This window comes from Melanerpes formicivorus, unplaced genomic scaffold (genome assembly GCF_026170545.1).
Source record: "Melanerpes formicivorus ecotype bairdi unplaced genomic scaffold, bMelFor1.0.p_v2 SCAF_10, whole genome shotgun sequence".
Taxonomy (NCBI): domain Eukaryota; kingdom Metazoa; phylum Chordata; class Aves; order Piciformes; family Picidae; genus Melanerpes; species Melanerpes formicivorus.
The window spans coordinates 13,186,396-13,213,453 of NW_027142362.1; the positions used below are offsets into that span (position 1 = coordinate 13,186,396).

The following is a 27,058-nucleotide window of genomic DNA, read 5'->3' on the forward strand; positions in this document are numbered from 1 at the left end:
CCGGCGCGGCGAGGCCGAGGCGCTCCGGGCTTTTTTCAAACCCGGCGGTAGCGGGGCCCCGGCCCGGCACGAAATGGCAGAGAACGACAAGCCGGAGGCTGCGGCCGCTGCGCCGCAGCGCACAGCCGAGGAGGCTGCTGCCGCCGCCAGCCAGCCGCTGCCGCAACAGCAGCAACAGCAGGAACAGCCACCGCCGCCACCACAACAGCCACCGCGGGATGAGGAGGCGGCGGGAGCGGCAGCAACCGAGAGCGGCGGGGGCAGCACTAATGGCGTCAAAATGTGTGTGAGGGGCTAGGCCGGGCCGGGTCGGGTCGCGTGAGGTCGGGCGCAGGGTGGGCAGTGCGGCCAGGGGAGTTCGGGGTGCGGCGGGCCCGCCTAGGCCGCGGCAGGGGGACGGCGGCCTGCTCCCTCCTCCCCCGCGTCCTGCCCGGCTCCTCCCCTGCCGGGGAATGGAGTCGCTCCGGCGCGGCCCAAGCGCGGAGTCCCGGTGTGTGCCGGCGTGGGGAGCCGTGAGAGGCCACCGCAACTAAGGCATCTCCATCCCCGGTATGCTCCTGCGGAATGCCCTAAGGAGGCCGCAGCAGCGGCCCAAGGGAAGGGAAAGGTTCTCTGTGAACTCGCAGTCGCTGAGGACGGGGTCTGCGCGGGGAGCCGCCCCAGGGGCGGGAGGCTGAGCTCCAGCCCCGCCGCCACTGTGAGCCCCGGGCTGCTTAACGGGCTCTGCTCAGGTCAGGTTTCGCAGGATTCGTTTCTGGAAGTGTTCTTAGTAATTTCTGGGTTGGTTTAAGTTTCCCCTTCATACCGTTGTAGTATGTTTTGTAAAGCCTTTGAACTACTCTTTGTTTACGTTGGAATGGTAAGGCAGCCCTATAGGGATTTACTTTTTAAAACCAAACAAACCTCCCCCATACATGCACAATTTTTACTCGTAAGTGGTAACGTAATCATATATGGAATTGTGCCTTATATAGCAGGCTTAAAAGGAACATAGTGTAAGGGGGCCAGAAGTAGCAACTCTCTAGAACAGCATTATGTATAATCTTTTATAGATTTGGTTGTTCTTGATGTCAGGCTTTGAGGTTGTCATTCTTTACGTGAAATAGGCTTTGGCCTCAAATCCTTGGAATTCCAATAAATTTTCTAATCTTACTGACATCTTGGAGGGAAAAGACAGTTACAGTAGTCTTACTGTTGCAGCACATCAGAGCTGTTGAGATCTGTGAAGTCTTGACATGTTCTAAGCAGCTCCGGTCTGATGCTGCTGTGTTTAAAAAATGCGCGTGGGATCAAGTTCAATATAAAGCTGGAAGAATAAAGGCATATTTCATGCCTTTACTTGACTCCCTGTGAAGTTCAAATAGATTAAAATTTATAAACTTAACATTACCATAAACCAGCAGTTAATTTTTTTCTTGAGCCTGACCCTTAGCTTCCACACTACACAAATTGATTGAATTTTCATAGAAAGATTGTGACCCTTTTGCATCTCTGAGGCATATAAGATTTTGTTGTCTTTTGTGGTTGCTACTCTTAAAGTAATGACTTAATTTCTCTATATGGGAGTTCTCTCAGCAATTTTTTTTATGTTTCCCTCCAAAACTAATCACAAGCAAAGAGTTGTTCTGTGTAGTACAAATCACACCTTTAAGTGTGAAAATAATACAAAAGTCTTGGTAACAGTTTCGAATCTTACTTGTTCACATACAGTTTCCAGCCTTTCCCAAAACACATACAAAGGATTGGGCTATCAGTATGCAGGTACAATGTGTTACTTAAAGAGTTTAAATAAATAAATAACCAGGCTTGCTTAGCACTCAGATTAAATTGGGAGAGCAACCCTGGTTTCAACTTGGACACTCTTGTAAGTTTGTTGTATTGAGCAGTGGAACATTCAGGGGAGGTTTAGACTTGAGGTGAGGAGGAAATTCTTCATAGAGCGAGTAATTTGTCATTGGAACGGGTTGCCCAGGGAGGTGGTTGAGTCATCGTCCCTGGAGGCGTTCAAGAGGAGATTGGACGTGGCACTGGTCTAGTCATGGGATCTGTGTTGACAGGTTGGACTCGATGATCCTCGAGGTCCTTTCCAAACTCAAGTTATACTGTGATACTGTGATTTCATCGCAGCGAAGCTAAACTGATCTATGTGATTTAGAGGCACGCGCTGTGGACTTGCATTTGTACCACTGCTGCTCTGATGATTTGTATGGCTACTTGCGAGCAGAGGAGTAGAAGTTTATTTAAAAAACCCCCAACAAACTCAGGTTTTAGAGCTTTCATGTCGATTTATCTTGTGCTTATTGCCTTTTAGGCTTCTAGTTTTGTGTATGGAAACTTTGTCTTTTTTTTCTTTCCAAAATTTTACAGAAGTTCAAGGGCGTTAATTTTCAGAAGGTAAAAATGGCTCATTCTAATCAATGAGGACCTGTGGTTGGTTGGTTGTTTTTTTTTAAAGGAATTGATGTAGACATCTCTTTCACAATCCTCAAAATATGCTAATTATTTAATATGCAAATATTAATTACATTTTAAAAATTATTAGCTCAAGAGGGGATTGGACGTGGCACTTGGTGCCATGGTCTAGTCATGAGGTCTGTGGTGACAGGTTGGACTCGATGATCCTCGAGGTCTCTTCCAACCCTAGTGATACTGTGATACAAAATTTAAAGGATGGAAACGGCTATTGTTTTTCCCTCAAGAAAATGTCGATTCATAATTTCTGAGACTGTCTTTTCTGTGGTCCATAGATGACTAACATGACATTCATTTGAATGTATAGTTTGATTGAAATCACTTTTAATACTCAGGGAGGAAGGTAAGAGCCACCTCCACAAAAGGATCTCTGCCTTCAGCATGTTCGCTGGCCCATGTTGGCTTTGGCGGATGAGTTTTGCAAGAAGGATTGTTCTTTCAGTTAGTCCTTGATTTTTAGGAGACTGGCTGTCCTCCCTTAAGTGAAGTGTCTTCCTGTCTCCTAAATTTAAGAGCTTGTGCCAGATTCATATACTCTTATGCAGTCAGGTCCTGTAGAGCCCAGGGGTTCCATATTTGCAGATCTGGTTCTTCATGTACACTGCATCAAGCACCCAGGGGCTGTTTCATAATCCATTAATCAGGAAAGAGCCTCAAAGGCTAAAGAGAATCCATTGCTCTAATCCTAAAACTTAAGGAAGAACTCAGGTTTTTATTAGGGGTCTCACTGGGCATGAGTTTTGCATTCTCAAATGGGGCTGGATTACAGACAACTGATCTGACTGAAAAACCTGATATTCTGCTCTCTCCCTTCCCTTTCCCTCCAGCTTCTTCCAGTTCCCTGCCTTGTTCTCTCCATTTCACTTCATTACACAGCCATTAAAGGATTACCTTGCCACAACAGGCAAGATGGTGTGGAGAAGGGATGATGCAGAGGGAAGCTGGAGGATGCTTGAATCAGATAACATGTTGTTGACTTTGAGTGTTTTAAATTTTACAAATGCTTAGCTCAGAGGAGTGTCCATGCATTTCTCAGTTGCTAATCCTCTTCTAATCCACTTGTAAACAGAAGGACTGTGAAGTTCGTATCACGCGAGTACTTCACAATCTGGGAAAAAGTCATGGGAGAAATATGAATGTATTTGAATTTGTTTTTCCTTGTAAACTGCCCAAGCTTGAGTGGCTAATGCTGGCTTTTTAAAAAGAAACCTTTGTGTAAAAGTACTTTTAGTGTTTTTCATTAGCTGTGTGAGATTTGATCTAGACACAGGTGTGTACCTCTCAGCAGTGTCTGTTTAGAGGATCACATTTGTGTGATATTATCACTGGATTCTTTCAGTTCAGAGGTTCATCCTTTTTAAAAGTAACAATTTGGGCACCTTGATCAGAGCTCTGTTAGCAGCCTAAATCACCTTGTGATAGTTACTGAAAATACTAAAGAGTTTTGAGTATTTAATCTGATTCTGTTGAAAGTGTATAGTTTTATTGAAGTTGAGATCAGGGCTGCTTTAAAAGAGAAGAATCAAATTTTCCTGCCTTTTCATCTAAAAATAAAGAGATTCTAAAAGGAAAGATGGTGCTATTGCTAAATTGTTGAAGGACTGAGAAGCAGAAGTCTATTTTGTTGTTTCTATTGGATAATACCTGGTGAATTAATTATTCTTAGATGCAGAGCATGTCTTAATGCAGCTATTTCCTATGCATTTAGTAAGTTTTCAAATTCTAGTAGTGTTAAGCAACAAAGGCGAAAGAGCATTTGTTGTTATTAACTGAGTTTCATTTTCTATCTAAAAGAAGTCTGCCACAAATTGTGAATAAAAATTATGTATGTGGCAAATGTAATTGTATTTGGAACCTATTAAAGTTGATGTTAATATATTATTATTGTCTTGAATTAAGTATAATAAGCTGTTCTGTAAGTTAGACCACTTCAGCTCTCACTTCTGTGGGAAATATCACGTAACTTAGCCAAGTCTGATGTGAAAATTATTAAAGTACCAAATCACAGACACCATAGCTTACTTTTCAGCTGAGTCATTTTATTTTGGTACTTGTAGTAGTTAATAGTATCATCTGGCTGAATCTTGACCCATTTGGATGCAATCTGCCCTAGATTATATGGTCCTGTTCTGGCAGGAGGGGTTTGGACTCGACGATCTCCAGAGGTCTTTTCCAACCCCTAACATCCTGTGATCCTGTGTAATGGAAATGGAATGTAACTTAAATAGCAAGATGTGCTTGCTTTATTTACAGTAGTGAATGAATCTGTTATAATGTTTTTGTTCTAGATAAAGCAGCAACATACTGTGGAGTTAGACTGGTGACATGGATTTATTTTTCCTAATTTGAAACGTAGGAACTGTAGTAGCATAGGAGGTCTAGTAGTCTAATGATCCAACACAAGACTAATGTTTATTTGTTTCAATGTAGGGATAATGATGAGACAGCAAAAGAAGAGAAAGCACCTGTGAAGGAGAAGTATGTTGCAAAACTGAAAGCAATCCCTTCTCTTGGAAATAAGAACAGATTCCACCCCTATTCAAAGGACAAGAATGCAGGCACTGCAGAGAAGAAGGCTATTAATCGTAATAGAGTTTTTATTAGCAACATCCCATATGACATGAAATGGCAAGCTATTAAAGACCTTATGAGAGAGAAAGGTAACTTACTTCTTGTAATACACTTCACAGAAAGGGGCAGAATTTAAATGCAATGTGTATGTCCTTTGAGCCACACAGATTTGATCTGACAATTTCTTTTTTCTTTTTTTTTGTTGGTTTTTTTTTGGCTTTTACTCGGTACATCTATCTCCCTTCCCCCTCTTTCATCTGAGACAATTGCATTGCAGGGTAGGATGGGTAATGAAGTGCTTACAATCTTCTGCCATTCTACTGTGACAGTAGAGAGTACATGCATGACCTCATGACTTCTGAAAGAGATTGTGTTTTGTCTAGTTGTAGTCTTAGTAGATTTTTTTTTTTAAGGGCTATTGTATTTAAGCAGCACATTTAGTGTGTTAACTCAAAAGTTGTTTTGTATTTCTTTGGTGGAATCTGGCTGTGGAATTAACTTTGTCTGCTTTGTCCCTACTGCCATGGCTGCTTGTCTGGAGATTTGTATTAAAAGCTTGTTACTATTGTTGCAGCTTTTATAGAGTAATCTTACTACCCCAGGTGTTCTATTTTAAGTTTGGGGTACAATAATGCTAATATATGAATTCTGTCAAAAGTTAGTTCTGTGTTTTCCTTGAAAAAAATTGATTCTTCAAAAGTAATGCAAAGCACACTTGGCTTTTAGGCTGTGAAAAATGCCAAAACTCCCCTTGTGTAACTGCTGGTTTATCTGTTGTAAGGTGACGTGACTATTTGATTGGTTTATTTACTGAAACTTCCTACTTTAGAAAGTGAGTGGCTTGCTGTGAAACATTTGATGTGTAAATTTGGTTATTATTGAAGGTAAACATGACTGAAGACATTCAGGTAGAAAGTCACCTTAAAACAGGTGTTGTGAGTAGGATGACAAATGTAACACTTTCCAGTGAACGTTGATGTTTCATTTGTTAGGCTGAGGGACTGTGTATATCTGAATTTGTTCACCAACTATATCATACTGGCCAAAATATGATCTGTAGTATGAATTAGGTTAAATATAGTTGTTTTTAGCTTTTGAGAATGTGGCTGCTGCATACTTTTGAAAATTAGCTAAATTATATAGCCATTGACAGGAGGTACAGTTGGTCTGGTTTTGATTGTTGGTGAATAATAGGTGCTTCTCTGTAGAGTTGTGCACAGGGGCACAGTAAAGAAAGATACTGGTGTTTAAATGCATTGTCTCTTGGTATTTTCCCTTTGTATGTCTTATGTAGTTGGTGAGGTTACATACGTGGAGCTGTTTAAGGATGCTGAAGGAAAATCAAGGGTAAGTGCCGTGGGCAACAATCTGCTAGAGGTTTAAAAGTTCCTCAGCAGTTTTATTTTTGTATAATACCTGTACCAGTTATTGGAAAGTAAGTTTCATTTTTACACTGATTTTCAATAAGATAGCCCTGAGGATTTTGTATCAGAAGTAGTCTGACACTTTCACACAAAGTAGCTGGCTGTAAAGGACAAAATACTTCTGTAAATGTTAACAAGTGGCATTTACTTAATTCTGCTGTTTAGCCAACATCTTTGTTTTGGCACAAATCTGTTTCATGTACAGGACATTCAATAACCCACTGATTGTATTTAAATTCTGATAGTGCAGTATTCTCTTCTGGGGGCCAATGAGTATAAAATGTTAGTGAAGAATGTACTGCTTGAAGTGCATGATTGGACAGCTTTGCAGGGTTGGTGCTCTGAACACTGGATTAATGTATTTGCTTTCTTAAAACAAAATGGATGGAGATGGTTGGTAGCCAGCAGAGTGCCAGCAATGAGGCACTAAGAGTGAAGATTGTTAAAGCTCCTTTGTTGTCTTAAAAATAGTCAAAAGTTTGGCCAACAGTAGCCCTGAACCTGCCGTGAGAACATGAGGAATGCAGGTTTGAGTCTTAACTGAGGTTGTATCAATTGTTGTAAACTCTTTAATGCTTGTTAAAACTGAAACATGCTTTCAGCTTTGCTTTGCTTAAAGCAATCTGCAACTCTTTGCTTTATTAGAAGGATTCTGGTGCAGTCAATAGGGTTATTTTCTTACCCAGTCATTCTCAGTTATGCTAGTAATACTGAAGAGGTATGCAGGCTCTTTGTTCACCGTACTGGTATACTTGTAGGTAGATCTGAATTTTGTAGTCAGTGGGCAGCTTTTAATGACACGATGAGTGTCTTGATTGGTTTTTGGTTATGCTTTTTGGTTGTGTTTTGTTTTTCCTTTTTTCTTTTTTTTTTTCCTTTTTATTTTTTTCCCCCCGCCTTTCCACCCTTTCCCCCCACCTCCTCTCCCCAGTTGTCCTTCCAGGGATCTGTGTGGCATTTTTCCAATTCTAGTTTGGCTCAAAGAGAATAAAAATTGATATATTCTCTTGCATTGGAACGGTATGTATGTTGAGAAAGGAGGAGAAATACAGCCTGACTACCAGTAAAGAGCATATATGATGGATTTTGAAGCTGAATATAACTTCAATAGTTATTTAACAGTGAGATGGGATCTTTAGCTGGAATCTTAAATGCCCTACATATCACATGTGCTGACGACTTCTCTTCTTGTTTTTTTCTTCCCTTCTCTTTACGTACGTTGACAAATCATCCTGGATGTAGGGTTGTGGGTGAGTTTCATTGGTTTTGTTTTACTTTTTGTGTGTGGAAACACACTGCTATGTAAATACTCTGTTAACTGTAACATTTTGAACTTTATTTTAATACTGTGAATGTTTCCTTCTCTCTAAGTGTGGTGGAATTCAAAGATGAAGAATTCGTTAAGAAAGCATTAGAAACTATGAACAAGTATGATCTTAGTGGAAGACCCCTGAATATTAAAGAGGTATGATTATTGCTGCTGATTTGAATTTGAGATAGTGAAGATACTATAGCTACTGAGATTATGATACAGCATTTTGAGCATCTTAGCTGTGTAATCTTCAGTTTTATATTTTTATGACATTTTCTTAATGGGCTAAACCACCTTTGGGCTTGTGGAAGGTACTATGCCAAGTGAACTGACAAAAAGTGTCAGTTCTAAAGTCAAAGTCCTAAAGTCAAAATAATCTGTTTTTCTTTAAAACAACTTCATATTCTCACTTTAGTGTCATCAAATCTTTCCCAACCTTAATGATTCTGTTACATTTCTTACCTGCTGCAAAATATGATGCAGAATGAGCTGAATATTGGACTGCTACCTGTGCAAAAATGGGGCTGGAAGTAGAGTACTTGTGCTGACTGCAAAGGGAAATTAACATTTCTATTAGTGTTGTAGTATGTGATGGTGTCTGATGCAGTTCTTTTTATCCTGTTACAACGTTAATAATATTAATAAAACAAACAGATTACATTGATTCAGTTCTTGGAAGAAGGTTCTAGACTGACAGTCCTTTAGATTGAAATCTTTTCTACTTGTCCATAGGCTAGGTACAGCATGTGAAGTGGCAGTGCACGCTTCTTCAACAAGTGCTTTGCCAATATGCCTCAACCCTCATCTGAAAGGACCCACCTCTAGAGGTGAGGGAATTAGGTCTCCATGCTAATTCAGTTTTTGATCCCTCTGACACGGACAAGGATATTAGTTGATAATTTGGATGGGTTTCTGTAGAATTTCAAATAGTAACTTTGTTGCCAGTCCTCTTGTCGATGATTAAATTTGCTTTATTTTTCCCCATGTTTCAGGATCCTGAAGGTGAACATGCTCGTAGGGCATTACAACGTGTAGGAGGACAGTTTCCAGGAGGACATGGACCTGATGTGGCACCTGGAATAGTGAATTTACCACCTTCTATTCTCAATAATCCAAACATTCCTCCTGAGGTTATCAGTAACTTGCAGGCAGGCAGGCTTGGGTCCACTATTTTTGTTGCTAATGTAAGTTTAAAGCTGTATTTTATATCTGTAATGTTTGATTTTAGTAAAACCTCTTCTATTCCTGCATAATTCTATTTTCATATAAAGAGGGAATTGGAAATGCTAGTTCACAATTAGTATAGTTAACCTAAATGCTGGGTATGTGTTCAGATTTTGGATGTAAAAGATGTGTTAAGCTCTTGAAACTGACGTGCACTTTTAATTGTCGCACAACCATCTCTTGATCCAAAAATATATTATACAACTTTTCACTATCTATTTACAAAGGCGTTTCCTTAAGTTAAAGTTAAGTTAAAGTGAAAGTAGGTTTGTGACACAAGCCGTCCTAAGAACCCTGCTGTTGTGTGGCAGAGTCTTGAAGAGAGAATGTTAGAAAAGATGGTTTGGATTATTTGAATTGCCCTGGGGCAGTGGCTTAAGAAAGTGGCAGTAGGACGTGGGAGCCTTTTGCCCTTGGGTCTCTAGTCCCCTGTACTGATGAGATTGTTCAGGCTGCTCATCTTAGCTGATGCTTGGTAATCAGTTGCTGCCTAATAATGAATATAATTAAATGCATACTTCAGTTTATCTTGATAGTTACTTTAGCTTAACATTTATCAGAGGTGCTTCTTTGTTTGCAAAAAAGGCAGCAATGTCTTGAAATTGTACAGCTGCTTCTGATCAATATCTGTGCATTTCATAATGTTAGTATGTTAATTGAAATAAATATATGTATTATAAATTGTTGCTGTTGACGTTTCGTACTTGGTTGCAGCGTGTGTATTACGAGCATTGTGTGAAGCTGAGGAGCTGTAACAGTGCAGAAAATCTCTTTTGAATATAATGGCAGAGTAGAAATGTGAATTGAAATTGTATTTCTTTGTGTAAGCTTGACTTCAAAGTTGGCTGGAAGAAACTCAAGGAGGTATTCAGCATTGCTGGAACTGTAAAGCGTGCAGACATCAAAGAAGACAAAGATGGCAAGAGTCGAGGAATGGGAACAGTTACCTTTGAACAAGCAATTGAAGCTGTTCAAGCAATATGTATCCTTGATTTCGAAAAATATTAATCAAATATGGTTTAGTCTTTAAAGGCTTCTCACAGCATTGTTTTGAAGTGCCTTTTAGTGTAATATTGTGCAGATTACATGTTTGATACTGACTGAATTTACTGCTAGAGTCTAAAATGGTGTTCCTGATTACGTTGAACAAGTTTACTGTATGTGGAATGTCATGTGTGAAACTTTTGTATACACATAACAGCTTATGTAGCCTTTTCTGACGTTTGATTTGGAATTCTAAAGATTGGGTACAGAAAGATAAATCTCCCAAAAATAGTACGAAAATAAAATAGTGATTCTTCTGCAGTGGTTAAATTGTCTTCTGTAGTTACTGCCCTTAACTTGCATTTCTTCAGCTATGTTCAATGGGCAGTTCCTGTTTGATAGACCCATGCATGTAAAAATGGTAAGTTTCTTGCATTTCTACCTTACATGTGTCTGCCAGAGCACTGAAAGAATCATAGTGTAACATCCTTTTGTTTTGTGTTTTTTTCAGGATGACAAATCAGTTCCTCATGAAGATTTCCGTGTTGCAGACAACAAAACCTCACAATTACCTCGTGAGTGCATGCTCTTGTTTTCTACTCCTTGCCCTTGACACGTGTTGATGCAGAGCCTTGAAACAGTTCAGTAGTACTTTCGCTTACTGTGGTCTCTTTGTGATAACAGACTGAAGTCTGTCTTCTGGTGATACTTAGTTTTTGTTTTCAAGGTGGTCTCGGTGGCATTGGTATGGGACTTGGACCAGGTGGACAGCCCATTAGTGCAACACAATTGAGCATGGGTGGTGGAATGGGGAGCATGGGTCCAGGAGGTAAATCTTTGTTCTTCAGTTTTAAATTTTGCAGAGCTTTAAGTTTAAAATTGTCATTTCTGTGTTTGGAGGAATGAGATACTCTTGAGAAAGCAAGCCTTGTGTGCTTTTGAGATGCCAGCTATCTCTCCATTTTAAAAAGTCCATTAGGATCTCTTTGCTTGTCTTCTAAAAGGTGTTTTGTCTTCTTGGTTTACAGGTATGGGAATAGATGGTCCAGGCTTTGGTGGAATGAACAGAATGGGAGGCGGTACGTGCAGTGAAGTTCTTTGCATTACATAGGTTTTTTAATACTGTATAGAAAGCACTTTTCCTTATTTTAAAGGACTTGCTGGATTTCGTGGAATTGAAGGAATGCCTAATATGGGAGGATTTGGGGTCAACCGAATGGGAGGTAGGTGAAGACTGTTCCCATTGAGTGGAATTAAGTTTACTAATGCTGATTTATTGAAAGTTCTTCCTTTAGGGATGGGTAATGTAGATGAGAAGAAAAACAATCAGTGGCATGAATGAAGGCATGATAGGAACTGGCATGGTGGTTTAAATATTTAAGTGCCTCTGACTTGTGTGTTAAACCTACTTCTGTTTAAACAAACAACTGTGAAACAAGGATTGTATGAACATCAGCTTAGATGTATACAATAGAATAATTTTGGGGTTTTGCTTTGTCCTCTACAGAAATGTTCCGTGGCGGAATGGGAGGAAACATGGACCGCGAATTTGGTCGCAGTGACATGGCACTGAACCGTGGTTTCGGAGAGTCTTTTGGAAGAATGGGTATGGTAACTTGCATTTCTGTTGCAGTGGCAACACAGTATCAGAAGAACTATACTTGAAGAAAAAGAGGCCTACTTTTGTTTGGCCAGCTTACCCTGTCTCCTTTCACCTAATCATTCCTATAAGGATGAATTCTGAGTGCTTATTATAGCCATCATTTAGGAGGAGGATAATGTGTCTAGGGTTTGTTCCCTTCTCTAGAACAGAAATAAAATAGGGATTTGAGGAAAGCATTTAGCTTCTTACTGCTGACTTTGCAGGGAGGGTTTTAAGTTTTTTGTCGATTAAAATACATGCTTCTGGTGATCATGAGCAAGCTGTCCACGCACCACCTTTAACTTCCATGCTGGTAGAGTTTTTACTGCAAATTACATAGTATTGGATAGGAAAGGGGATTTTTTGTGCTCCTTTTTTTTCCTGCTTTCTGAGTTCTAGCAGCTCAATGAAATTTATTGGCATCATCTGTAACTGAGCCAGCTTTGGTTTGTTCCTGGATGATGCCTTGTTGACAGTTCATTTTGCTACTTTTAGGTTCCCTCAAATGAGACACTTTGCTGGAAGTGCTTAAGAGTAAAGTCATCTTGCACTTTGTTACTATGCTGTTACCTAGATGAAAACACAACAGGTCACAGAGTTTCTTCCCCCTCCTCTGTTTTTTACCCTTTCCCCCTTCCTTAATTTCCTGCTATGAAAGAGAAGAGCTAAGAGAATAAAATTAATCTGGTCTAAAAGTTGAATTTATTAAAAATGATTTTTTTTTTTTACTTTGGGCAATTCATAACAAAGGACAACTGTTGAGTGCTTCTCTTTGAGCACTGGGAGTTGTGTAGTCATGTCTTGGAATTAATGTCGTAGAAATCAAGTGTATGCTTTCACTCTGTCACTTGTGACATAGGATAAACCTGTGACAATCCAAAGCCACTTCAGTTATAAATGTTCAAGCAAGCAATATGTTTCTGAATTTTCTGGTTGCACACATTGGTTTTGAAACACATGAACATGGCCACTGTGAGGAACTGATGTGTGAATCATTCATTCAGTAGATCTATCAAGCTTCAACTCATAAAGTGTTACCAGTCTTACCTTTTAAATACTATTCTGAGAACCAGGATAAGAATGTCCTAGTTTATCCTTAAATAATGGAAAGAAATCATAGGTATTTACAACTATAATAGTTAATAGGTATTGTGTTTAATCAGAGAAGACCCTAGTGTACTCCTGTTACAATATTTTGGTTAATGGTATCTCAAAAGGAAATGCTGTGAGTGTATTTGGTTTAATACCCTGCCAGTTTCAAGGAGGGTAACTCAAGACAGTTTTTGGGCTATGGCATCAATTGGTGAAAATGAGGATGTTTTATTTGCATCAGAATTGAGTTGCTAGAATCTTAAAGTCGTTTAAACTGCTAAAAACTTGTAGTATCAGGAGTGTCAAAGGTCTTGTCAGAGCATCTGAGCAGATGATTTTTTGTTGGTGAAAAGCCAGCGGTGGTAAAACTACAGATGAAAGATGTCTTTAAGGTCAGAAATAGGCCAACCAAACATTAGGATTAGCTGGGTTTTTTAGGGGTGGAGGGTTTTATCTGTTTTGGGATTTTTAGTGCATTTTACACTGTTAGGGTCTTTTTAATGGTAAAACCAGTCATGCTGACAGCAATCTCAACTTTTGACTTGGTGTTTCATTGCAAGACCCTCTCTGGCCTCCCGAGTAAGTATTAACATATTCCTCACATGCAAGCTATTGGCTGAAGTACTGGGAGTAATCCTGCTGGTGTTGAAAATTGGTAGTTTTTTTTTAACAGGCTAGTCAATGTTTTTTGAAGTCTTGGTATGGCTATGACAGCCTCTTGTCTGAGAGGAGACAAAAACTTCCCACAAGAGACTGGCAGGGAACAATTGTTGCTGTTACGAACTGTATGGAGAAAATTAATCTAATGGAAGACTCAGCAGTGACCTTTTGTAGATATTAAAACAATTGGTACCTTGCCTAAAGACAACAGTTATTGATCTATTTTGCCATAAGTAAAAACTGAACTTTTAACTTCTAGGTATGAAAATCAAGAAAGAAAAGTGCAGTTGACAGTTCTGCAGTGACAGGAATGTAGTTACTTTAAATTTTCGACAATTCGAGGAGCCCTTTGGGATTACTTTGCTGGATGTTGGCACTTGAATGAAAAGAACTATTTTTACCCCATTCTGGAATCAGTCTGATACCATTCTGGAGATTCTGCCAAGTAGATTTTATTAAGTGTTGATTCCCTTTCTTTTTCCCCTTTTCCCACCAAATTCTATTAATTCACTCTGCATATGCAGTAAAGAAAGGCATTGGGAGAGCTGCTCCTAGCTTTTGCATTTGTTTCATAAAAATGGGAGAAACTACTCTAGTTTCTGTAGTATGAAATTAAAATAAGATCAACACTTCAATTTTGAGGGTGTTCTTCCCAATGTGGGAAATGTCTCATTTAGTTTTAAGATGCTTATGTTGCTGTCAGAGAGGAGAAAAGCCAAATAGAAATCAGAATAGCTTAAAATCCCCTAACAGAGGAAGAGTAATTAATGTTAATTCTTGGATGTTTCCTATGAAGTTTTGAATAATAAAGGCACAATTTTAAGCTTCTACAGAAGAGAATTGCCAGGTAACATTGAGATCAGTGCACTTCATCAGCATGTGCTTTATTGTTGTCACTGGTGGTTCGGTGTATGTCACTTCATTCTTCTTCTGTTTAGGTGGTGCAATGATTGGTGTTTTTGCAGGAGGAATGGGAGCACCTAGCATGGGCCCAGTAAGATCTGGAATGAGTAGGTTAACTTGTTTCAATAGTGTGTAAATGACTAGGCCACGTGATGATACTGTGTACATGTAACTGTATCTCAGGGTTGCAATGCAGTGTAGTGTCTTGCCAGTGTTGGAAGAAGTAGAATTCTGATGCATGGGACTGCAAATGTAGTGATTTTTAAAGCTGTTTTGTTGAGGTAAAAGTTCAGAGGATAACTTGGTAATGCAGCCTTTCCCCTAATCATAGTTTTGAAATGGTTTTAACTTCTGTTTTGGAGGGAGAAGTGATTCAAACAAAGTTGTGTTCCAGAAAACAAATCAAATAGGCGCTGCTACTGTGTGAACTTAATCAAGCTGAACCTCAGTAATCTCTCATAACCGAAATAAAAATCAGCCCTGAATTTCAGATTTTTACTCAATTTTGTGCAAAGCTCTGAGTTTTTATTACAACAGACATCTTCAGTTCCTCAGGCTGGAATGGAGGAGAAACTAAAGTCTTTCTAGTGGCAGCCTTGAGAGGCATAAGGCTTAAAGAGAAGATCCCTTGTGAATGATCTTGATAGATTTGCTTTACGTGAATTTTTAATTATGAATCCAGAATGACTGTAATCAGATATCTGAATCCCATTGATTTTAGGTCTTTAAATAATATACATTAATATATTTAATTACATGTATCATGGGAAAGTCTATGCTCTGCACTGTACTCGTAACATCAACTGTTCTCTGCAAAATATGCTTTCTCTAGAAGATTGTGCCATTAAGTGTGGCTGCATCATATAAAGGTGAATGTGAACACAGGAAGCAAAATTAACAATAGTGTATGTGGTCAAATTATCTGTATCTTAATGTTGCCACAGTTATTTATTTGATCTCTCTTTGGTACATGGTATTGGGCTTCTATTAATTGAACTGGACAGCCTTTAAATCTTAATTCTTCACTTATTTTCAGCATTTTACAGCATTAGATGGTGTGACTGATAGCTTGATTCAGTCAGTATTTTATTTTAGAACTGACACTTTTTACCTTCTAGCACTTTGATTTAAAATATTAGCCATGCTACTGGATAGATCACTGTGCATTTATGATGTGTTTTCTATCGTAGTGGGTTTGTTAAAGATTGGGTTTTTTTTTTCTTGACACAAAAGAATTGATTTTAACAAAATGCTTCTGTTTACTAATAAAAAGAGATGTTTATATTGTTCTTGCTTTCTTTCTCTGTGTAGGTGGTGGAATGGGTGGTATGAACAGCATGCCTATGGGAATGGGAATGGATCGGATGAGTTCTGGTTTTGATCGAGTGGGACCAGCTATGGGTGGAGGTTTGGAGAGGAGCATCGATATCGATCGAGGATTTGTGCCTGGCCCAATGGGAGGTGCCATGAGAGAGAGATTAGGCTCTAAAGGCAACCAGATATTTGTGAGAAATGTAAGCATTTGAATACAGAGAAACTGTGAGTTTATTTTGTGTGCATGTTTGCCATGCTCTTCTTATTTTTGTAATATGTTAATAATGTGGGGGTTTTATTTTGTTTGTGTTAAAATTCTAGCTTCCTTTTGACTTGACCTGGCAGAAGCTAAAGGAGAAATTCAGTCAATGCGGTATGTATATGAGTCTTACCCCTTCTCAGCTCCATCAGCTTTTCATGTTTTATATGATGTAAGTTAGGTAAGGGCGGGAAGACAAGGGTTTTGCTTTATCCCAGAGAGTCTGGCAAGCCTAATCTTTCTTAACTTCCTCTGCTGGAAGTGGCAGGTATTACATAACCTCAGGCCAATGTGGAGTATATACTGTAGCATTTACTTTGAGGCAAGTATTTGCAGGAGACAGGGCCTTTCTTGGTTGTTCATTAGTTCCAGAAATGGTGCTGCATCAAATCAAAGTTTAGTAAGTTTGCTAAAGTGACAGATTTGGTTTTTATACAAATAGGTGGTCCTGATTAGCATATTTGCAGGCTGTAATGCTGCAGTTCACATTAAAAAATAAAGGTCCTTTTTATATAAGATAAAGCATTGCTACAAATATCCAAGAATTCTTTTTATCTAACTCAGAACAGTTGTATTTTTGCAGAAGTGATTGAAAAATGAAGCTTGGGAATGGAACTGTAAAGTTGTTTTGAAAATGCACTTTCAGAATGGAAAGCTTTAACTGAATTACAGGATGGCTTTTCTTATTTTGGAATGACAGAAAAGAGATATAATTAAAAACACAGTACTGATACCTAAGACAATCTTCATACAGCTATTTGCAGATTTGATACAAATGAGAACTCATAGTTCAGTTATGAATTATTTTTTTTGCTGTATTGCAGCTGGAGGATATAGCCAAACATGTTCTCTGTTTTGTTATTTTTTTTTATGTTTTAAGTCTTATCTGCCAGGGCAACTTTCAGATGGTTCAGGATTATTGGTTTTTTTTCATTATCTTCTCAGCAACTACAATTGTTATATTGTTACTCAGTAATTATGTTGAATTGTTTCTTAAGAATTAAAACTGCAAGTGTAAGCAACAGCCCTCCTAAGGAAATACATCATGTCTTCCTATGTTCAGTTTCTTTCAGTAAAAGGCTGATCTTCTGTTATATGATACTTAAAAAGCTCTGTATTTTAAGGAGAAGTTTCCTGTTCTTAATGGCATCTGGGGGCTCAGGAGTGGTGTGCTAAAACATATAAGCAAAAAGTCATTAGCTTCAGGCATGGAACATTCTCTTGAGATGCCAAGACATGCACATAAAAACCTTGCCTTGTGAATTTAGTGTCCAACCTCAAGGAAGCACTGCAGGAACTCAATAGCACAGGCTGCTTTTCCACCACTCCTAACCTGGTAACTTTCATCATTTTAAAGGCTCTAATTTTGCTCTGCAGCTTCTTTACAAACTTGCTTGATTGCCGTGATTGCTTGACACTGCTGTGGCAAACATAGTGGTCTGAACTGTAATTCAGTTAATGCCTGTCAGTAGTCATGCTTCTGGCAGTGTTGATAAATGAAACACACAACTTGCCATCAGCCTTGCAGAGAGCCTGTGGTTTCAAACCTGTGATCAAATACAGGTGTACTTCATCTTGCACTAATGTGAAGGAAAGATTTGAAACATTGTACTTAAATTTGGCTTCTTCACTGCTGTTTTGACCTGTGCCTCTTTCCCTGAGTGAATGAATATACTATCAGTCTGAAAGTGCTAATTTCATATGTCTCCCTAGACCATATTTAAAAATGCTATTTTTTATCACTTCTGATGAGTTCTTTAAGTTGATAGTGCACTGAAAACTTGAAATAACTGCTGTTCAACTTATTTATTCAGGTCATGTAATGTTTGCAGAAATAAAAATGGAGAATGGAAAATCAAAGGGCTGTGGAACAGTCAGATTTGACTCACCAGAATCTGCTGAAAAGGCCTGTAGGATAATGAACGGCATAAAAATCAGTGGCAGAGAAATTGATGTACGTTTGGATCGCAATGCATAATTTAAAACTGTGTGTTCAGGAACATTCCTATGTCTGTTTAGCTTCTCTCTCTCCTAGTAAGTCATTTTTAGTAACATTGTATGCTTACAAAAGCTGTAAAAATGAACTTTTAAATCCCACCAGCCTTTAACAGTATAGTGTTTAATATACTGTGATACTTGTTAACTGAATCTTATGATGTTTGGTTTTTAAAGACAATTTGCCTGATTTTTGTTGTTTTTTTAGAGGCACTGAGCACCTGCAGGTCCATGTAGACTGCAGAAACTTTCGATGCTCAGTGTCTTTGGAAAATTAGGCCAAGTGTCTCTAGTCATTCAGTTTAAATGAATGGTTATACTGTTTTTAATAAAATAAGCCATTTTCTCTGTTAATCTCAAAATTGCATAGTGGGATTTTTTTTTTTTAGTGTGTTTTCTGATTTTTTTATTTTTCCTCAGTGTGTATTCAACGTTGAAATGTAAAAACTAGATGTCCTTTTTTTTTTTTCCCCAGAGTTTTTGTTTTATATGTGTGTTGTAGTCATACTGTAATTCTTTAAAAAAAAAAAGAAAAAAAAAAAGAAAAAAAAGGGCTCCAATTAGGCTGTGATGTTTGTGTTCTACTTAATATTAGTTTAATGCCATGACTCAGATCTGTAAATAAGACTTAGAGCCCAGTGGGAGTTAGGAATATTTTTTATTTTGACTAAATGAGGAAACTGATCTTTCTTTTCTTGCTTTTATTTTCTTTTTCATCAGTTTAAGTCACTGATTAAAACTAGTTACCACAGACCCTCGTGGGATTGTTCCCTATGATGCCAAGTTCATATAAAATTGAGAATACAGTAAATACTAAGTACAGTACAAGAGAAATTGCTCCAAACTTTTTATCTATTTTCCAGCCGTTCAGGTGAACTGCCAGAAAAATAAAAACAACAGAACAGATGAGAGAAATGGCTGTGTATGTCAAACCACTGCTGTTCACTTCTATAGGTCCTGATGTATTTATGAAGGCAGTTCTTATGAACCAGGGTATTCCCAGACACAGCATATCAAATACGTTGGATCCTACAATGTTAGACATAGCCATATCTCCATTTCCTGTAAGAGAAAAATACAAATAAGTCTGCTTAATTGTACTGTGTGAAATTGCCAAACTGTTTTGGAGGAACAGACTGTCAGCCCTCCATTTCTCACACAACACCATTTTCAGGCTTTTCATTAAAACAGCTATTATAGTCACGATTCTACAGAACATGGTTTTGGGTACCACAAGCATAAAGAAAATTTTCCCTAAATCACCAGCATCTGCACAGTTGCACTTAAAATAAGCTACAGAGGTTATTTTAAAATCCAGTTATGTTTAAAATACCAAAACCTACAGTTGTGTTTCGCAGTGAAACTGTAACACTTGATCAACAACAAATCAAACAACCTACAATACTTCTCTGAGATACTCTGAGAGGTTTTTAAATGTCTGAGCCACAGCCTCTTCAGGTAAGCTATTTCTTCTAGTAGTAAATTTAAGCTCTACATTCTGGAGCAAAAATGTTGAAGTTACTCCTTGAATTTCTGGAAATGTTGATAGAATTGCTTTTTTTGATTGGAATCATCCTAAATATCACTGGAATGATCCTAAATACTAAAATCTTTACCTTTTTGAGCCACCAGCACACTGGTAACTGTATCTGGTACGCTTGTTCCTGCTGCTAGTAACGTGAGACCCATTATTGACTCTGGAATTCCCAGGGTTTCACCTGCAGTTGATAAATAACAGTAGAAAATGCAAGTATGTTTTTAGTGTGTCATCCAAAGAAATCACTTTGGACTTAGGTGGAGAAAGGATTAAATTGTACAGTAATTTCAAAAGGAATCTGTAAGCTAACTTGAATAAATATGAAGTGAATGAATCAGAAAGTAGCTAAAAAAAAAGAAAGTATCATCCTGTCCTTGTTCTTCAAACAAATAAAAAAGGAACTGTAGTAGAGTAACCACCTTACTCTTAACAAGTTTCTCAAAAATCTGAGTGGAATGTCTCCAGTGGTCAAGACAATAGTAATGATGAATTTTTTTCTTGAGATGCAGTAAAAATCTAGGTATTTAACAATATACTCTTTTTCTTCTTCTTTCCTTTTTTTTTTTCTCTTTCTTCCTTTTTTATTTCCCATCAACTTTTGGAAAAATATAATGAGTCTTCTATGTTTTTGGGCATTTTGTTGTTAGTGCTCAAAAGTCTCATGAAGCAATAACTCATATAAGCACCCACTCTTTAAAGGAGGAGGGAGAAAAGCACATGATTTTTGTGGGGAGGAGGGTCACTATGATGATCACCAAAATGGTAAAGCTGTCTAGTTGAGAGACTATTTCATTCCAATTAGTTCTTTTGTTGGATTTGGAAGAATCAAAATGCAGAATTCTTACGTGGCTTTTAAAAGTGCAAATAATCCTTCAGAAATGTCAGTTTCTGCAGGTAAACACTGGTTTAATTTAAGAAAAGTTGTATATTATTACTTATTTTTTCTCCACTTTCTTTTTAGCCCCATAAGTCTGGTAAGTTTATTCGTTTATCATTTTAAAACACAGAGGTTTAGATCTTCAAAACTGTTTTATCAGTTCCACAATTCATAAACACCAATATACTGAAGTATTTGATATTTCTATGTAAACCAAGCAGTTTTTCTTAAACTTTTTTGTTAACTAAAATATCTGAATTTTGGTGTTGCAATATGAGTTGTTACTTGCAATATTTGGACACTAAGAAGAACAGTTTTCTTAAAATAAGAGTCAGTACCCTCTAAGCCAGCAGTGCTTGACTCATTTATACCTACTCAGTGTCTTTATCAGTCCAGAAAATTTACATTTGAAACTGTTTGTTGGTTCAGAGGGACTAACATGATCCTGTTACAGCATTTGTACTCATATTTATACTTCCATCACTCCTAATGTAAGAGATTTGTAGGATGAGGGACCAGCAAGATCACCTTCTGTACACATCTAGGCTGGAAAGTAATGGTTCATGGCAAGCAAAACAAGGTGAAATATGAATGAAACCAGCCTTACGTACCCAACAGTAGCTTTCTGGTCCTTTGAAGGTTGTAAGATAGAATCTGAACTCAGGTAAATAGTTTTTCTTAAATAAATTTTTCTTCTATTTAATGTGTAGGGTTTGTTTTTGTTGTTGTTTTTGTGATTATTTTGTTGGGGGGTTAGTTGGGGGGGGGGGGTGGTTGTGTTGTGGTTTGGTTTTGTTCCTTTGTTTGTTTTCCTAGCAAGTGATGATAAGGAAAAAATGGTGTTCTTTTTCTAGTCTTTAATTTTGTGTATCAGTAGCAATATTATGCTAGAAATAGTCAGGTTTTCTTTGCTAGCAACAAAAACATGTATTAATTTAGGCTTGTTCTTGACCATCAAAATTTAGTCCCCAGCTATAATACCTTTGTGACATTCTGATAGGCTCTTTACACAACAGTAGAATCTTTGAGTCCTTCATGAAAGAACTTGGGCTTGAATATACTGTGTGTGACTTTCAGTGCTTTAACATGTAAATAGAACATATTTGACCTAGAAGTAGTGGGCCAGAGGCCCCAATACTACTTGTGATGACTCTTCAAAATGGACTAACACTAGTACACTATTTGAATCTACAGTGTACCTGCTTTTATATGAATTAGTGCTTTGTCTAGTAAAACAGCAGTAACTTTAATTTGATTCCTGTTTCAAAAGGCTTCTAGTATTCTGACAGTAAGCCCTTGCTCTTTAGTTACAAGTTGCATCCAGTGATGTACTAGTAATTTCTCAAAGATTTACCAAATGTGGAGGTCTGTTTCTGCACAGAAACAAGGAGTTATTCATTGAATTTACATTGAAAACAGGTTTAGGATGCTGAACTAGCAGAATACTTGAATAGGATTAGTAAGCTGCAATGTGAAAATGGCAAGCTTTGTAACTTTTCTTGTTTAGAGGTTTGTTTTCTGCTTGTTCTTAAAATTAAAAACTGGATTATTCTCAAGATGACTGGAGAAACAGTGAAATGAAGAGACCTTTAGTACCTTATTTTAAAGAGAATGTTTTTACACCCAAGTTCATACCCCTTCTCATTACATGCAATTATTTTACTGCTTCACCTGATAATACAGATTTGCAAGAGGTACATATACACACACTGTTTTATAAACACACAACACTATAGTTGAAATAAAATAGTACAAAAAATTGGGAGGGTTTTTTTGGCAGTTAATTTTCTGCTAAATGTCTTACTGTCCTGTTAAGAAAAATAGAGATACAGAAATAATGGCTCTTGTGCAGAACCCTGAACCTTTCATTCTAGTCTTAGTGGATTCTGTTTGTCAGATTTCAGCTTGGCAAGTTTGTGGCTGTCTACCTTGTTGTTTCACTTAATGAAGCAGCTTAATGCAAATGTCTCTTTTTAAATAAAGGCTGGGATGTTTTTTGTAGCTATGTAAACAAATTCTTTCATGTGATGGTACGCACTCTGAAGCAGCTGAAGTGATTTTCAGTAGATGGAAGAAGGTGGCAAACTAAGCAGTCAGACCTAAGTTTCTGTTGGGTTTTTTGGTTGTATTTTCTACAGCAAAGTATGTGTTGCTAAACTGACTGTTAATTGTGGAAAGGAAAATTCTTCACAGGGAGAAAATTCTTTTTTTTTTTTCAGTGATTCCTAATTGGCTGATTCTGTATAGCAGCAGTGCTTTAGGTACCTACCTGCTATTGTTACCATCCATACAAGAACGTAAGTCATTGCAGAAATCCATGCTGCTGAAATTAAAAATGTCACCATGAACCAGTTCCTCCAAAACTGTTTTCTGCAGTCTGGTATAGTCAAATATAGTAGTGTGATAATAGGAAGGGATAACACCCACAAAATTCTCTTCATATCTGCTTCAGGCATGGTGAAGACACTCGGATGATCTGTTTGAAGAAAGGGTAACTATTTTAAATTGTAGCATTAAGTTTGAATCCATAGCATAGGCATATTACTGGTCTCTACTTGTGGGAACACTGAAAAAAGGTAAATACTTCCAGTTCCCGCTATAGTCTTACCCAGTACCTAGATCACACTGGACAAAATTCTGAAATCAATTGTTCTTTATTACCACATCACTAGGAGAAAACTAAGATGGATGAAAAATTAACTTTTCTATAAAGGTTTGTACAAAACATTTACTGACAGCAAGTACCAACTGCTGTGTTTTGCCTAAGTGAAGAGGCAATTGATCATCTGTGAGCATCTTGTAACTATTCATTTACTTCTGATGTCATGCATAATTTGGGCTATGAAACTGCCATTGTCATAATAGAAGTATACATATTGGTACAGCGCCAGTGTGTCTTTCAGCAGATAATACACTTCACAGGCAGTGTTGCTGGAAAGTTTCAAATGTGCATAGTGAAGATTGATGTATGTTGGTTGTTCCAGTATGGCACAAATAAGGAACTACCCCAGCATTCCTCGAGCCACTAATGTCACTACTCTGATTTTGCTTTATGTTATATTCCAGGGAAGAATAATGATTGACTTAAATACTTGGCTGGAGATCTGTGGTGAACAAAATGTTAATAATATCCTGGAATCTGGTCTTTATTAGAACTGATGCAGACAGGCATGCAGAGTGCTAGAGATAACTGTAATATACCTTCAGAGATTTCATTGAGCCCATGCAAGCTTGATGAAAGCTGAGAGTAGTCTAGGTCATCCTGAAAAATTCCACTATCTGTTCTTGACTGCTGACGAATTAGAGGTCCGCCCTCTTCCCTCCATCCAACCAGTGGCTGCTGCTCAGCATTCTCTTCCATAGCTTTTGTGAAACACATACAGCAGGGACTGAACTTCTTCATGAGGTATTGGCTGATTTTAATGTCAAAACACAGTACCAGAATATAACACCCATATATCAATAATAAGGATGCACTTTCATACCTAGAATGAAAAAGAGGTATTTTCTTTTTGCATAGCATGTAATTAAAAAATACCCTGCACTAACTTTTTTACATGGCTGGTGTAAGGGGAGAGAAGAGAGGAAATAAACATGACTACCAAAAGAAAAACACACAAAAGCATCCGTTTGCAGTTGTATGGCTATGTCTTGGAAGTCCATCAGTGTCCCTCTATCTTTCAGAAGTTTGATTCCCCCTCTGCAAAATCTTCTTTTAGTGTATTGTGTAGCTGCATGTTTTCCAGGAGGTCTTACTGATTGAACATCTTTCTTACGTTTGTCTTCATGTAACGGTTGAAGAGAGGGATAGCATGTTCTAGTTGGAGTTAGGAACTTGGAGATTTAGTGCTGGATCTGACTTGAGGCAGCAGGAGCTTCCCTTGACAGAAGAGCGTTAAAACATCAGAAGCTCATGATCTGCTTCTGCCAGACAGTTTAACAGTGATGTTATCACATGAGTCTTAAAAGGGGTAAACTATGAAGACTAGTTGCTATGCTAAAACAGTTATAGACATTGCTAAGTCTGTACAGACAAACCTATGCAGATCAAGCTTTATAAATAGTGGAGGGTTTGAGTGTTTAGATAATAGTCTTTACAAGAATCCTGTTTTTTTAAAAGCCAACAGCTTGTTTATTTCATTTAGTGAATGGCAGTTCAGACTGCTTAAATTCTGGTTTTTGGGGTTGTTTTTCAAAACACTGTCTTGCTAATCTCCAGTCACCATGAATTCAACACTACTTGTGCTCTTACCAGTAAATTCTGTTGTCAGATATCATCGCAAGGACCGCCGCTGCACTAACTGTGTATGCCAGACAGTCTCTGAACAGAGGCCAACACGATAGCCTTGAAACCTGCAGATCACAGATTCATTTACTTTTCTTAAACTCGTCTGTAATACTTTCACAAAGTGCTGTAAATGCTGCATCAATATGTTGTTTCTATATTATGTAAAGATTGAAGATTCTTAGGAATGACTTAAGTATGATATTTAACAAGTTAGTGTTTTTAAAAACTTTCATAGCAAGTTACCTTAAAACTGATTACATGCTGGTTTTGCTACTAAATAATAAACTTGGCAGTTGTCATAGAAAGTCTCTTGGCTTTTTTGGCAAATCAAAAAGGATAACCATTTGGCTCTTAGAAGCAGAACTATCAAAGCTGATACATACCACACTGGAAAGCAGCCCACAAGCTGCAGAAATACCAAGAAGATTGTAGATTGCTGATCCAAGGATGGTGCTGACACCAATGTCTCCCTTTGTCACAAAGACTCCTGTAAGCAAAATGACTCTCTGGTATGTTTCACTTTGGCATGCAAAGAAAGGAGGTCTAGATTATGAGGAGTGAAAATATGTTTCTTACCTAGAAAAGCAGTGACAAGCTCTGGAGCAGAGCTTCCAGCAGCCATAAAAGTTGCTCCAGCAACATCCTGAGAAAGGCCAAGGCCTGAGGGTAGAGCAGAAGAATTACTTTATTTAAATAAATAGTCTGTACACTTCACTTGCATTAGTAAATAATGTTAGAAGCTACTATAGTTTCAAAAAATTAACAATGCCTGCTTTCAATGTACTTATTTGAAATTGGTGAGACAATATATTGAAAACATCTTCATTTATTGGGCTTTATTATTCTTAACTTTATTACAGAAATTAGTTCATAGGCCAGAAAAGAAGTACTTACAATACAAGAGATTTGGGTATGATCTCAAAATGTAAAATAGGCATGTATGTGTGGGCTTTAACTCTCTTTCATATGGATGATAATTGAAGGGAAAGGCCCTGGACTCTAGTTGATACTGCTACCTGATCCATGTGAAGTTTACCTTGTGGGGAAACCCATGCTACTGTGTCTTCACGTACCAGAAATACTAGTTAATTCAAAGCAGTGCTGCAATCTTAAAACTGAATTTTCACTTTGCATGGACAGTCTTGCTTGAATGAAATGAGATTTCTTTTTTCTGGTAAGTTGACTAGTTCTGATCTGTGGATCAAGTTCTACACATCAAAACCAGAAACATACAGTTAATGATAAAAAAGTCTGATGTGCTTATTTATCATCAATAAATCAGCTCTACAGGAATGTTTAAGCTTACATTTTTTTGTAGATGTTTTGGTCTGGAGAAAGTTTTTCATTGTTCAGGGAGGAGTATCCCTCAGCAACTTTTCTTAATTCTTAGAAAGCTGAACTTTCAGCCTAGACCATCTGAAGCCAGTGGAATTATTACAGGTACTGGATTTCACAGAGCATTTAGAACTGTGGTCTTCCTTTCCCTCTTCTGTCATACCTTTAGTATGTAAACAGTAGATCATTCTGATCTAATATTCACTATTTTGAGAGAAATTCAGAAGCTTGAACAAGATACTTAATTCCTACATTTTAATAGAGAACTTTGGTGTCTTCTACCAACTTTTTTCTTTTACTAGTAACCTGGACATACAGCTGCTCACCCTAAAGTTGTGTCATCAGTTTAGTTAGTAATGAGGAAATGTTAAGATTTTTGCTTTCCTTGTCCCCGCAGGAAATTCTTAACAAGATTGTAATTTCAATAGAGTAGTGATATGTCCCATCAAATGAATTTCTGTGTTGTTAAGTCTGGCTATGCACAGAGATTCTAAAACTTCTTTACTTTTGTCTCCAGAGCACTCCAAAACTTTTTCCCAAACGGTATCTAACACCTAACTGCCCAGTTTTGCAGGAAAAAGCTCGGGATGTTCACTTACATTCACTGATGATCTCTAGCGAAGGTAGAAAGTAATCATCGCACACGATCGACACGGCCAAAAACATGTAAAGTATGATTAAGAAGTAAATAACAATTCCTCCATCCTTTCGCTCCTGTGGTGTAAAAAATCCTTCAGGAAACTCCGATGAAGAAAGGACACAACCTGTCCTGTTTTCTGAAAATGGAGTACAAAGGTGTTACATCCTCATACCTTTCTACGTTCCAGGCTCTAGGAACGTGGATTAGAACTACAACAGGAGAGGGACTGCGGTGGATTCTGTCCCTGGGACAGTTCTGTTTTTCATCTGGGGACAAGGACAGCTGCAGCAATGTCATCTAAGCATTGCTCACCCGAAGTGTGAGAGGGGTAAAACAGCTAGCCGCCGATGCTGGGCTGCGGAGCCCAGCGGGACGATCCCCAGCCCAGCAGGACGGCTCCTTACCCGTGTCCGCGGCGAGGCGCTGGGCCCTCGCTCCCCGCGGCGGCGGCTGCCAGGCCGCCAGTGAGAGCAGCAGCAGCGGCAGCACCGTCCGCCGGCGCCCGCGCGCTCCCCAGCGCATCTCGCTG

The 27,058-nt window shown here is 38.2% G+C and overlaps 2 protein-coding genes across 3 annotated transcripts; one reads left to right on the forward strand and one right to left on the reverse strand.

Annotated features, from left to right (window-relative positions):
- MYEF2 (myelin expression factor 2) lies at positions 1-20,973 on the forward strand. 2 transcript variants are annotated; one of them, XM_068143791.1, is made up of 17 exons: positions 1-282; positions 4,903-5,132; positions 6,338-6,390; positions 7,710-7,717; positions 7,839-7,932; positions 8,772-8,963; positions 9,832-9,985; positions 10,359-10,408; positions 10,499-10,562; positions 10,715-10,816; positions 11,016-11,066; positions 11,142-11,210; positions 11,495-11,593; positions 14,320-14,391; positions 15,596-15,798; positions 15,920-15,971; positions 17,672-20,973. In XM_068143791.1, the coding sequence occupies exons 1-17, from the start codon at positions 74-76 to the stop codon at positions 17,833-17,835; spliced, it is 1,866 nt and encodes a 621-aa protein (XP_067999892.1). In that variant the 5' UTR covers positions 1-73; the 3' UTR covers positions 17,836-20,973. The 2 variants fall into 2 exon arrangements, with proteins under 2 accessions (XP_067999892.1, XP_067999893.1); XM_068143792.1 differs by lacking the exon at positions 14,320-14,391.
- On the reverse strand, positions 18,228-27,058 carry SLC24A5 (solute carrier family 24 member 5). Its single transcript, XM_068143790.1, has 9 exons — positions 26,934-27,058; positions 26,489-26,665; positions 25,131-25,214; positions 24,938-25,041; positions 24,519-24,619; positions 23,468-23,751; positions 22,536-22,742; positions 19,469-19,570; positions 18,228-18,914 (listed from the first exon to the last, which is right to left on the reverse strand). Exons 1-9 carry the CDS (start codon positions 27,049-27,051, stop codon positions 18,592-18,594), a joined length of 1,500 nt encoding a protein of 499 aa, XP_067999891.1. The 5' UTR covers positions 27,052-27,058; the 3' UTR covers positions 18,228-18,591.